Source organism: Coenobita brevimanus, chromosome 46 (assembly GCF_032717465.1).
Source record: "Coenobita brevimanus isolate Jiangsu-jjx chromosome 46, ASM3271746v2, whole genome shotgun sequence".
NCBI lineage: Eukaryota > Metazoa > Arthropoda > Malacostraca > Decapoda > Coenobitidae > Coenobita > Coenobita brevimanus.
The window spans coordinates 10,736,361-10,750,566 of NC_136999.1; the positions used below are offsets into that span (position 1 = coordinate 10,736,361).

General features: G+C 41.4%; 1 protein-coding gene across 1 annotated transcript in view; it reads left to right on the top strand.

The window, feature by feature from the left end:
* The first annotated feature begins 296 nt into the window (after window positions 1–296).
* Window positions 297–14,206, top strand: part of LOC145398628 (2-oxoadipate dehydrogenase complex component E1) — a 148,455-nt gene continuing 134,545 nt past the window's right edge. Inside the window, exons 1-7 of the mRNA XM_080271438.1 lie at window positions 297–495; window positions 2,403–2,520; window positions 3,644–3,812; window positions 6,010–6,229; window positions 8,544–8,705; window positions 9,609–9,796; window positions 10,762–10,875. Coding sequence (XP_080127564.1) covers window positions 297–495; window positions 2,403–2,520; window positions 3,644–3,812; window positions 6,010–6,229; window positions 8,544–8,705; window positions 9,609–9,796; window positions 10,762–10,875 — 1,170 coding nt within the window. The remainder of the gene's footprint in view (window positions 496–2,402; window positions 2,521–3,643; window positions 3,813–6,009; window positions 6,230–8,543; window positions 8,706–9,608; window positions 9,797–10,761; window positions 10,876–14,206) is intronic.

Genomic DNA, 14,206 nt, shown 5'->3' on the forward strand with positions numbered 1-14,206 from the left:
GTCGCACCGCGCCCCCAGTGCCAACCAATCACATGTGTTGACGACCCTCGCGTGTGCGAATCCACCCGTTTAAAAACTTTTCGTTTTTCTATGTCCTGAAAATGTCTATTTTAGTCTTTTTAATTATGTTTGGGTATTTATTAGGCTTAGTGCAAAAAAAAATTAACAAGATATGACAGGTTAATTTTACCGTTGGTCACTTTCAACGTAGCTCTGTAAACGGAGTCGGACACTGCTGTATGCAGTGTTCTTGGATGTAGAGTTGTGTAATTTCACCCATACCGTTGACCCTTACCATGAATCACATAGCATGCCAGCTAAGATCAATAAGAATTCGCATAGATCGTATAAGAGTGCCAATAGAGCTCCCCAAGGCAGTTGTTGGTGCCAGATTAAGTAATGGCTCTACCTGGGGTCAATATGCAAGTGTCCGGGGTTACAAGTCTCTGCAAGGAGTTTATGGCTACAAGTATGAAGAGCCGAGGAGTTTTACGTGTAAGTCAGAGTTCATTGGGATTTATTAATTTACAAATTTATTACTGATAGTTTTTCTTTTTTTAAGACGGTCATGCACAAATGACTAACATTAAGACGTGTGTGTGTGTGTGACCAAATGTAATAGAAATTTCATAATTTGTACTCAAAGGTAATAATTTAGAATTCCCCCACATTAGTTGAAAACTTTAAGAGGAATGTAGAATAAAAGTGTAATTGATTTTTTGCCCTCCTTCTCTGGCCTGTATTCTCCCTGGTTAAGGAAGCTCCCAAACATTTTTTCCTAGGTGATTTTTCATTTTTTTTTTTTTTTTGCTTTTTATATGTTACTATCTTCTTTATGTGTTGTTGTGTTGTGTAATCATTCTAATAGAGTCTAGTCATACTCTGCATAGGTTAGGTACAAAATGATATTAACTAGCTGGATCCAGAATTAATCAGAGAGGAAGAGATGCTAGGGAGCCCCATTGACCTACAAGATTATGGACCTCTGTTTTTCCTCTATATGTCTCTCAGTTCAGTGGAGGTTACAGTGGTTAGCACTGAGAGATACAGTAAGACTGAAGAATGTTGTTGTCAATGTTAGGTTTTTACCATTTTGCTTGGTTTGCACATAAAACTGACAAGGTTCTTTAATCTATCTATCTATCTATTGCCAGACACCTCAATCCCGTTTGGGGTGGCCACAAACAAATCGCCTCCAAGTCGCCCTGTCCCCCGCCATTTCACTCCCCTGCTCCCAACTCACACCCCCCTCTCTCATATACCTCTCCACCCCATCTCTTCATCTCATCCTCGGCCTCCCCCTCCCTCTTTCCCCCTCCACCTCACTCACATACACTCTCTTCGTCAGTCTTTGACCCTCCATCCTCTCCACATGGCCAAACCACCTCAGTGTGTTCCTCATAACGCTTCCTATCACATCCACATCCACACCACAACGCTCCTTTATATCCTCATTCGTCAGCCTGTCTCTCCATGTGACTCCACAGGCTCCTCTTAAATAACTCATTTCCACGGCTCTCACTCTTGACTTGTGTCCTTCCAGTAATCAGTAAAGTAAAATAAAAAAGTATTTCTTTAAGTTTTGAAGCCTATAACTCTGATACTCTTTTTTCTATTTTTTTTTTTTTTAATTGTATTTTTTAAACCTCCAACATGCATGCATGCCTCAGCCTTGGTCACCTAATGGCTACTTTCCATGGTGCATAAATTCTTGCATTCTCCTAATTCAACCCTCTGTCCGAGTTCACACTCTGGACCTTGTCCCAGGTCTTTTTTGGTGTGCCATTCTCAGTCCTACCTCAAACATTCACACTTCTCACCTTCCTCATCCAGTTGTCATCCTCCTTCCTCTCATCATGCCCATCCCATCTCATTCTACCCATCCTCATTACAACACCAATACATTCCAGTCCCATCCTTCTTCTCACTTCTTCAGTTGCAATCCAAGCCGCACATTCAAGGATGCACTACACATCCACCTAATCATTGTCATTTCTATATGTTTGAGCTTATGACTATTGTCTTTCTTTACTGTCCAGTCTCACTACCATATGGTACAGCATTATACTTACACATGCCACATACAAAGATTCCTTATTATGGAGGGAGAGCCCTCTTCATTGTTTGGAGAGGCAACAGCTCCCTGAACTTCTCCCAACCACTTCATACCCCTAGCCGCAGATCTACTTCAGCCCCACCTCCAGCACATAGCATGTCCCCCAGATAACAAAACTCCACACACTTGAAACTGTCCACCAATGTTCAGTCCATTCATGCCTGACAATCTCTACATGCGCTCCCCAACACACCACACTCACAAAATCGGCAATAGTTTGCGGTCTGTCTCTAATACCACCACATCGCTTATATACCCACTTACGATTTTTCCTATTTCTGTCCAGTACCAGAGGATGTTATTCAGAGGAGAGCAGAGGAGAGCAATGTCTTTAGATTCATCAGTGCATATCGGGAATATGGACATCTGAGAGCTGATATAAATCCGTTACAAGCAAACACAAGGTAAAGTTGCTGGTAACCAACATACTGGTATTCATCATCATAATCATTATCATAATACTCATCCTTATCCCCATGCTGATTCTTATTTCCTACCCAGTGATGCAGTGAGGGAGGATCCTTAAAACAAGGAAAGAGAAACCATGAAATTCGGAGAACTACAATCAACAGCCATGCCCAGTGAAATGAGGCAGATATTCACTCAATAGCACCTCTTAAAATCATTTTATGATAGCAACAGTAGTAGTGCACTGATTATATTAGTATGTGCATGAAATTAGTGTTGGTTGTACTGATAATATCAGCTGGCAGTTTTTTGATATCCCAGTTAGAGTGATCTGCAAAGAACTCATGTTTTTGGTATTTATTGGTTTGTAAATGCTGTGTGTCCAAGATAAATTCTGAATATGTTTAATTTTTGTCCATTAAATAGTCACTAGTTTCTTTTGAAGAATATTATTGAATATGTGGTAGGTGGTGGTGACCATCATCCACTCACTTGATGTAGTGCTGCCTGCTTCATCCTTAGCCTTTATCATTCTTTTTCTGTGCCTGCCCTCCTCTCTTCCTATTTCTCCCATCTTTCCTGTTACTTCTTATTGCTTTTCTTTCCTTTACAGGTGGCTTTACATTGAGTGACAAGCCAAATGGTTTCCTGTAAGCCGAGAAACCATTTATAGTGCTGGGTGGTAACCATATAACCAAACCATACGTGCTCCCTACGTGTCAGCAAATGGGTTGGTGGAGGGTTAATGCCCCTCCCCGTAAAACAAATACCTCAAAGTCAAATAGCCACCCCTTATGGGATTATGGCGTCTGGCGATAGACGTTTCTTTATCATTGTGATTGTGTTGATCATGTCAGGTTTTGATATCTTTAAAGCTGTTAACAGTATTAACTTAAAAAGAAAAGTTACATGTTTCCCTTTCTGATATTCCATTTTGCTATTAAATTCAGTATGTACCAAAAAATTGCCTACTGAAGATCTAATGGTATCCATAAAGCTGATTTGCCAGTTACCCACCAGTTTACCCTAACTGTTGTACAGAAAGTGTTGTGATATTTTGGAGCCTATTCCAACATATGAAAAGGGATTAGGGCATTAGGCTACTTTTATTTTTCTCAGGATGGTGCCAGAACTGGAACCTCATTTGTATGGTCTGAGTGCTGACAAAACCTATAATGTGGAAGGCCTGTTAACTGGTTGCACCACACCTTGCACACTGCAACAGCTGGAAAAATCTCTCCAAGATCATTATTGTGGTCACATTGGAGTTGAGTTTATGCATTTGCCAGTAAGTTGTCATTTGCTTTATTTTTATTTTATTTATTTATTAAGTTATTTACTTATTTTTTATTGTTAGCTACACTTTCAAAGTACAGGCAATCGTTAAAGTCAGAGATTTGTTCCATACACTTTATTACTGTAAACTGGGGGAACAGTAAAGTGCAGGTAGGCCTAGTCTTCAATATAATTCAGGGATGTGTTTAAAGATATATGGTATGTAGTGTATATACCATACAGTATTCCATTCATCTAGTGTTGCAAACTGGAGGAGGCTGAGAAATCAGCTTTATAGTTGGCTGCCACTGCAATAGCATAGTGTTTAGTGTCATTAGCTGTCAAGTTGCTGGTCCATTAGCATCAGGGTTTAAATCCTGGAGCAGGCAGCTCAGACCACTCAGTTCAAGTGCCCATCCACTGTGTGTGAATTTAATAGATGAATTGAGTGGCTAAGATAACACCTAGAAGTAACTGCAGTAACCTGGATGATGCAGCAGCCTTGTATCCCAAGAGAGTGTGTAAATAACTTGCTGCACACTCAAAGATCTAAGTTAGCCACAGAGAGGAGCACTGTAATGCCTCATGGTGTCTGTTTCACCTTTACATTTAGATCAGACTGGAATACATCCATCCATCATCCAATCTTCTGTCACCCCATAGAGGAGTGTAGGAACCCACGGCTAGGCAAATTGGTCCTGACATTTAAGATGAGAGTGACCAGCCTCTGTCATCCCTGAGTGGCATTACATGAACAGTCAACCCCAACCACCCTTTGGATATAAACCTACACAGGCTTAATCTGATTGGAGCATCTTGAGTTACCCACTAAACCACCAGGCACCATACTTTTATATGGTTACCATCCAGCATAGTAAATGGTTTCCTAGTGTGCAGGAAACCATTCGGCTTGTCACTCAGTGTCGTCACCCATAGGCAGAAGGAAGAGGAAAGAATGAAGGAAAGAAGGACAGAAGAGGGAGTGTAAGGTCACCCTTAGGTAGAAGAAAGAGGAAAGAATGAAGGAAAGACAGAAGAGGAAGGATGGAAGAAAGGAAAGGACAGACACCCAAAGCAACACTACATTGAGTGAGTGGATGGTGAGCTGGAATACATTGGGCCATTTCAGTTTTTGCTCACTTAACATTTCACATTTTGAAACAGGGAAGGGGAGGCCGGGGATGAGATGGAGGGATGGTGTGGAGAGGTATATGAGAGAGGGTGGGGTGTGAGCTGGGAGCAAGACAGTGAAGTAGGATTGGACAGGGTGACATGGAAGTGATATGTTTGTGGCCACCCCTGACGGGACTGAGGCGTCTGGCAATAGATAGATAGACCCTCCCATAACGCGGCTAATATTGACTGGCAGCACATCTTGCTATACTTTTCCATATTATACGTTCCATATGTTTCCATAATAAAGGGCTAACCTAAACAGGACATTTTCCAAAGTTGCCCTTTTCACCCCAGATCCCACCCAAACCCTCCAAAAAACATCTTATTGACATTCAGAATTTATTAAAAATACTGTACATAAGGAAGGTTCCTAGACATTAATAAAAAAAAGTTTAGGTCTCTAATCTGACTGGCTCTGCTGGCCACCATGCTAGTAACAATGCTCAGTACCACGGGAGTAGCTACCTCAGATGCGGACATGATGCGGGAGACTACCAAAAAACAATAGTGGACGCCGCTAGTGGCCAATAAGGGTACATTGATGCAACGTCATGCGACCAGTCACAGTGCACCACCTGCCTAATGTCGTCATGTGCAACTTTTGACTTTCAGCAGGCCGTTTGAGCTCCGATGCCTGACAACTCGCAACGGTATATCTGTTTGTGACCTCAGTATATATTTTTTGGTCATGCTATACTGTAGGTAACCGCGTAAGTACAAATCCGTCTTATACAGTACCTTATTATACAAGGGTTGACTATACAGTATATCATTTGCAGATGATCACATTCAGTATAGGGGATACAGTACTTTTTAATTTGGATCAGATAGCCTTAATAAACTTCTTCAGTACTACACATCCATTCTGAGATAAATAGAATTGTGTGGAGACAGCAGAAATAAATTTTTAAAAAATATCCTCGGGATGAAGGAGTTAAGCTGTTGTGGTGCAGTATGAAGTGAAGGGTTATCTGGTTATGCAGGCTAGAATAGGGGTATTTTATTTATGTAGTTAATTCTTATATATATTCCAGACACTGGAGGAACGAGAGTGGTTTGCAAATGCTGTTGAGAGCACGGCAAAGGAAGTCCTCAGCAATGACACTCGTATCAAGCTGGCTCAAGACATGATAAGATCTCAAGTCTTTGATAACTTTCTGGCCACCAAGTACCAGAGTGTTAAGAGATATGGAGGGGAGGGTGCAGAAGCCATGGTTGGCTTCTTCACAGAGACCTTCAATAGCCTGGCTCAGGGTAAGTTGGTACCTATATCTTGCAATAGCTGCTGCAGAACTGTAAATGCTGTAGTATTTTAACCTGATCATCATCATCCCACACCTTATTCCAACCTGCAGGTAGGGTAAAGAAAGCCAGGGAAAGGTAAGAATACATTAGTGGGAGAACTGATCGTTAGCATACCCAGTGAAATGGGCCACACCCATTCATTCATGATTCAAGCCTCCAGAATCCTGGCTTCACCAAATAGGTACGCCTGTCCACATGTACCTTATATTTAATGTATCAATCAGACAGTCAGTCCGACGACTGTCAGTTTGAGTAGGGATACCACACCTGTCTCATACACTCTGTACAAAATTCATGCAGCCAGCTTGATCTCTTGTCAGTTCTCTAGCCTCACAGCTTCCATACCTCTCTTTCTCACATACTCATTTACTTATCCACCCTTTTGGCCTACCATGCCTCCTTCCACTCTCACACTCTCTCACATATATCCTTTTCACCACCCTATTGATGTCCATTCTTTGCATATGACTATACCCTAAGCACATTCTCTTCTACTCTGTTGTCCATGGACTTCCTTAATCCACATCTTTCATGAATGACGTTCTTTCTTATCCCCTGTCCATGCTCCACACACATTACAGTATCAAGAATCCAATCGTGACTGTTCCAACACTTGACTTTTTTGTTTTCATGTTACATAATTATTATTATTTTTACTGTTGGAAGATGTAATAAAGGAATTTTGTAGTTAGTACTAGTGAATGTGGAAATGTTGGGAAACAGTGACTTAGCGTGGGTTGCCAGTGCCTGGGGCAAGGCAAGTATTGCGCCCCCTAACCTGCGGACTGTTAGCACTCCCTGAGTCACCTCCACCAATTCAGTATTGAACTCCTTACCCCCCAAACACATGAATTGTATTTTAAGAAAATATTTCATTGTATAACCATTTCTTCACTTTTGTAAATGTTTAAACCATTAAAAGATTGAAAAAATATATACAGTATGTATTACATAGTCGAAACAGAAGAATGAAGGATAATATATGACTGCCGTGTCAGCAAAACATTTATCACAGCAAAAAAATGAAAACTAACCTGTCAGCTTGCTAGAACAACAAAATTCACCCAACGATTGAATTCACATCGGCACACGCACACTCTAGCAATTACAGCATCATGTTTTAACTCCGTGTTGGAACATTAAATTGATGGGAACATTACTTGGCGACGATATTTCGAGATTTTGACATCTTAATTTAGCGATCAGATTGTCACCACATACACAAATAATGGAGGCCACAGCATGTTTCATAAATGCAACGTGTAACACGAGTTTCTGCAAATATTTGTTGAGGTGAAAGAAATGACATTGTGAGTAGATTTTTTTTTTTTTTTTTTTTTTAATGCTAGGAAGAAGGAACCAAAGACCACAAGCCTGCAAAAGCTGTTCCTTCCAAGAGAAGAACAAAATACAAGAGAGAGCCAAATTCAAGATCCGATCATTTCGAGATGCCTGGACACACTGTGTTTGAAAGACTGGAGATCATAGGAAGCAGGAAATACAGACAGAGGGAGACAGTTCCAGAGTTGACCTGTTGCATAAATGAAGGACTGGGAGTAATGGTTAACTCTTGCAGTAGAGAGTTGGACACATATGCATTTTAAGGATTACTTTAGGCATGAGGTGAATTTTAAATATTACGCAACACAACTGTCAGTGTTACACACATCACAGAGACGAGATGGGTAGGGGAGGAGGAGCGAGGCTATCTAGGCGCCCTTGCAACTCAGTGAAATTATGAATTTTTTAATTATGATTTTTTATGCAAGTTACGCAACATTACAGTGCTGGTATCCTCAGATGGGAAATCATGCTATTAATAGGCATTATGTAATTCACCAGTAAAGATTACATGAGGACAGTATGGCTGTAATTAACGAGAAAAATACTGTAAACTGTTATGTGGCAATGTTTATTTGCCCTGTCATGTTGAAAAACTGTGTAGAATGTTCTGACATTGGGAGAGTTTCTGTATGAGGGGGAGGGTGTGCTATTTTTTAATTATCATTACTACTTTATTATTATTATTATTTTTTAAATTTTGCACTGCTAAGAATTTTGTGCCCAGGGCAACCACCCCTGTAGCCCTGCCTACGCAACACCACTGTCAGGAAATACAGTACAGTACAGGTGTTTTGGAATTGGGACTTGGGAGTTATCCATGACTAGCTGTAATTATCTGAAGACTAATTTGCAAAAAAAAAACATAAAAAAAAGGCAGCTTATAGCAAAGACTTACTGTGTTTACTGTGACTGTTAACAGATGGGGTAGAGCAGGTAGTGGTTGGCATGGCTCACCGAGGACGCCTCAATCTTCTGACAGGGCTGTTGCAGTTCCCTGCAGTTATTATGTTTCAGAAGATGAAGGGTCTCCCTGAGTTTCCACCTGATGCCAAGTTCTCAGGGGATGTTCTGTCTCATTTGGGTTAGTATGTGTTGGTAATATTAATGTTTGTTTATGCTTCTGTTTCAGCTATGTAATATGTGAGTGCGTTTAAGTACTGTACTTGGGTAATGTGATGAGTAAGGATGGAAGTTTAGAGGGCGAAGTGCTTGAAAGGGTACAACAAGGAAGAAAGGTTGCTGGTTACTTGAAAGCAGTGATAAGAAGCAGGGAAGTGAGCATGGAAGTGAAAAAGTTACTACATGACAGTATTGTGATACCATCTCTAATGTATGGAAGTGAAGCTTTGACCTTGTTGGAGAGACACAAGTCAAGAGTGATAGCAGTGGAAATGAGTTATTTGAGAGGAGCATGTGGAGTCACATGGAGAGGCAGACTGACAAATGAGGAAGTGAAGGAGCACTGTGGTGTAGATGTGGATGTGAACCTAGTCGACTGCAGGCTGAAGTTGCCCTTCTTATGCAATCTGTAATCCCCTTTTTGCAAGATGTTAATTACCATGCAGTATTATGTAGTCTTTGTCAACTCTCACCTCTACTGTTACATACCTGTAGTGCATGATCATTGCTTCTCTTTTTCTTTCTTCCAGCAGGGTAAAATCAGTCTTTTCAGCGTCTTTATCAATTAAACTAGGTGTCTGTATTGTGAGTGATTTTTGTTTTGTTTTGTGTAGAAGTGAAATAGGTCCATGGCACTATAGCAGATCTTCTTGGTCATTGGTATTGTTCAGTGAGACGTGGTTCATAAAGATGGAGTGCAGCTGGATAGAATACTTTTTGATAGGGTTAGAAGCATTCTTCATTAACCTTGTCAGTCTGAGAATGTACTAAGTATTTTGTTGTGTTTAACATCAGACAGTTTTATTCAGCAAAGCAAGAACCCCTTAGGTTGAAGAGGTTAATGTGTTTTATTTTGGTTTGTCAGTGAGCTCAGTGGATTTGGAGACTGGTGGGAAGAATCTGCATGTGACAATGTTGCCCAATCCTTCGCACCTAGAGGCAGTCAACCCTGTGGCATGTGGCAAAACCCGTGCCCGCCAGCGCTCCCTCGGTGAAGGTTATTACTCCACCAATGCAGATGCAAGGCCAGCGGATAAGGTTGTCTGTCTCCAGGTGAATATAAGTAATGAACAGAGCTGAAACTTACCATTATTTGCAAACAGTCTTTTCTCACCTACATTAATTTGTTGATATGTTTTCTTTTAATTCAGTGAGGCACAGTTCATTGCATGCAACAAGTCTTCAAACAATGATGCTTTTGATGTTCTTTCCTCATGCAAATGTACTCTGGGGTTAAGAGAATCATCCTTGGAGACAGAGGAGAAAGAATAGTACTAAACTCTGTGCATCTTAATGATGTAAAATTGCCATTTCTCCACCTTGATTGCTGTACTGTAATAAGAATTACCGGTAACACTAGAATATGGTGCAGATTACAAAGAAATGCTGTTAAAAGGATGTAGAACCCTAATATTGTCCTGTTCAGCCATTGAGCTATGGGAAATTAGCTACAATAAAATGTTAATGTCCACAGACTTTAAACAGTCTCACCAAAACAAAACAAAATCTTTTGCAGTTAGTAGGAATGCAGTGGGTGGTAGGTGGTGGTGACCATTACCCACTCACTTGATGTAGTGTTGCATGCCTCTTCCTCTGCCTTTATCATTGGTTTGCAGTGTCTGCCCTCCTTGTCCCATCGTTCTTGTCACTTTAAATTACTCATCTTTCCATTTCAGGTGGCTTTACATTGAGTCACAATCCGCATGGTTTCCTATAAGCCAGGAAACCATTTACACTGCTGGGTGGTAACCATATAACCAACCCACACATGTTCCCTGCATGACAACAAATGGATTGACACCGAGGACTAGTCCCCCTGCCCATAAAACCACTACCTCAGAGACAAGTAGCCACCCTGTACCGGATTACAGCTTATTGTTATAGGTAGATAAATAGAAATACAGTGAAAAATATGTCATCATTGTGAAGGGGGAAAAGTTGCAACCTTTGGATATCCCAAGCTTTTGGACAGTAGATGATAATGACGTAAGCAGCAAGGTGACTGTTTGTTTACACAGGTTCATGGTGATGCAGCAGTGGCTGGTCAGGGTGTCATGCAGGAGACACTCTCCCTCTCAAATGTGCCACACTTCAGTATTGGTGGAGCCCTGCACATTGTCATAAATAACCAGGTGAGTTACAGTTCTCGTTGTGTAGTATGTCTGTTTTTCAATTGTAAGTAGGTAAACGACCAGCCTCAGACGTATTGTGTCGACTAGAAAGAAAGAGTGAAGGGTGATCAGGTTGGTAACTAGCCATAAATATTTATTTGTTCACTGTTAGACTCATGTATTTTGTGTATTACCAGTGTGTCAGTGCAACTAAAAGAGAGGGGGATTAGGTGAACAACTTCTGAAACAGTTTTGAAGGCCTTAGAGCTGATTCTTGTGCCTACCAGGGTCCAGTAGAGCTAGGTAGGTTTATGTGACAGTGTGGAATATCAGAGATGTGAAAGATGGTAGGTGGGGACGCTTACCATCCACTCACTCAATGTTGTGCTGCTCTCGGGTGTCTGCCCTGTCCTCTCCTCCATCCTTCTTTCCTTCCATCTTCTTCTGTCTTTCTTTCCTGCATTCTTTCCTCATCTTTCTGCCGATGGGTGACTTTGCACTCCCTCTTCTTTCTTTCATTCCTTCATTCTTTCCTCTTCCTTCTGCCTGTGGGTGACTCTACACTGAGTGACAAGCCAAATGGTTTCCTGTACACCAGGAAACCATTTACTACGCTGGGTGGTAATCATATAACCAGATTTTGGCACCTGGTGGTTTAGTGGGTAATTATTGTGTTCCAGTTGGATTGAGCCGGTAAAGGTTTATATCCAAGGGGTGGTTAGGGTTTATTGCTCACGTAATGCCACTCAGGGATGAGTGAGGCAGGTCACTCTCATCTTAAATGTCAGGACCAACTGCCTAGCCCAGGGCTCCTATGCTCCTCATGGGGCAACGTAGGATTGGATGATGGATGGATGGATGAAAGATGGTTTTAAAAGAACTACATAATGCTAGTGTTAAAGGAAGGATATACAAGTTTGATGTGATGACATTCAAGGGAAACACAAAAGGGAGCAAAATGGATGATTGGGAAGGCATGCTGTGTAAAAGGTGAGGTACAGGCATACTGTACATAGATAGAGAAATGAGCAAGGTGATATTTTGACGACTGCTGAATAGGATCAAGGAATGAGTGAGTCAAATCAAAGTACATGTATATTACAATTTAGTTAGGGATGATGGAATTGGGTTTAATTTTTGCATGTTCATTGTGGGTTGCCAGAGATGTTGTAGAGAAGGATAGGGTTTGGGACCATTTAGACAGAGTTCAATACACATTCAAAGGATTTGTACTGTGGTGTGTTTATTGATGGATGATCTTAATGGAAGAGTTGGAATGGGTCTTGTGAACAATGTAATAGGTAATTTTGAAGTATCAAAGGAAAATGAAAATGGATCAGAAAGCAAGTTGTGCATAAGAAAGTCATATAGCAGAAAACAGCACGTAAATATACATGGTATATGATATTGGAATGAATGTTGAAAGAAATCAGATTGATTATGTACTGGTACTTTAAGATAGAAGGCTTGAAAATGATATTGACAAAGGTTGAGAGTTGTGAGGCTTGTCTTATCATCATCATCATCATCATCATCCGGACCTCCTTTCCCACCCAAGGGCAGGGTGAGGAGTAGCAGTGTCCAGACAGCTCAAATTTGCCCAGTCCAATGGGGCACGCATCCATTCACTCATCTTTCAAGCCCCCGGAATCCTGGCTCTATCGGATACGCCGAAAACATTCACCACGTTCTGTAGCATCACATAATCGTATCTGACAGAGTCAATCCAGATGCTGCCACGTTAAAAAGGGGTGCCAAAAATCCCTGACCATGCACTTCTCCTCACAAAATTCATCCAGCAGCTCGATCTCCTGTCAGTTCCCTAGCCTCACCGACTTCCAAACCTCTCTTCCTCACATTCATCCACCATATCTCACCACCTTCTCCTTGGCCTACCTCGCCTCCTCCCTCCTTCGAATTCGCTCAGATATACCTTCATCACTCTGCTGTTATCCATTCTCTCCACATGACCATATCATCTCAGTACGCTATCTTCAATTCTGGTGTCCACCGACTTCCTCGCTCCGCATCTTTCACGAATCACATTATTTCGTATCCTATCCACCCTCTGTAATCCACATACATTCCTCAGCAGTCCCATCTCCACTGCTCTTACCCTTGACTTTTCATTTTCATGCCACACCATAGTCTCACATCCATATGTTAAAGTCGGCACTAACACTCCTTCATGTAACCCTCATGCAGCTGCAACACTCAAGCCAATTGTTTCTTATCAAGGCCTTCATTGCACCAGCTATTTTTCTTCCTTGTGTCACTCTACTTTCAACTTCTTTTGCACATTTTCCTCTCTTTTCTATCACTGTACCCAGGTATTTGAACTCTCTCACCAATTCCGGTCTCTCTCCATTCACTGTTACATTGCACTGGGAGTCACCTTCTCTCTCAGTAACCATCACTTTACTCTTTTCTACATTTACTCTCAAGGAACAACACTTACAGACATCAGCAAAACTCTGCACAAGCCTACCAAGTTCTTGTCCAGTACTTGCAAGCAGTACTGCATCATCAGCATACAACAAATTTGAAATATTCCATCCATCACCATTCATTACCAATGCCATTCCTTTCTCCATTACTCGTGTTTTCACTTCTCTCATCATCCCGTCCATATATACATTGAACAACCATGGGGACATCACACAACCTTGTCATACGCCCACACTGATCGTGAACCATTCACTTAGATGCCCATTAACCCTGACACGTGCTTTGCTACCATCATAAAAATTCTTGATGACACCTAGCAACTTACCCTTTACACCGTACATGTGCAAAACTTTCCACAATTCTTCTCTGTCCACTTTGTCATATGCTTTTTCCAGATCCATGAATGCCATAAAACACCTTATGGTCCTTCTCACAAGCCTTCTCTACTATCTGTCTCACTGCAAATATTTGGTCCACACATCCTCTGCCACTCCTAAAGCCACCTTGTTCATCACTCACTAGAACTTCTGATATCTCTCATACTTTCTCTATAATAATTCTTCCATATACCTTCCCTACCACACTCAGTAAGCTTATGCCACGATAATTCTTGCACTCACTTTGTTCACCTTTATTTTTGTACAAGGGTACAATCACAGCCTTTCTCCACTCTGCAGGCACAGTTTCACTCATCCTTGCCTTCTTACATATCTCCAACAAGCACTTCATTCCATTCTCTCCACTACATTTAAACATCTCTGAATACACCTCATCAACCCCAGCTGCTTTCCCATTTTTCAGCTGCTTCACTTTAGCTACTTTAGCCACTCTAGCCACTTCTTCCTCTTTTCCGCTACCGCTCTCTTTACCTCCTCATCCCACTATGCCGTACCTTTCTTCTTTG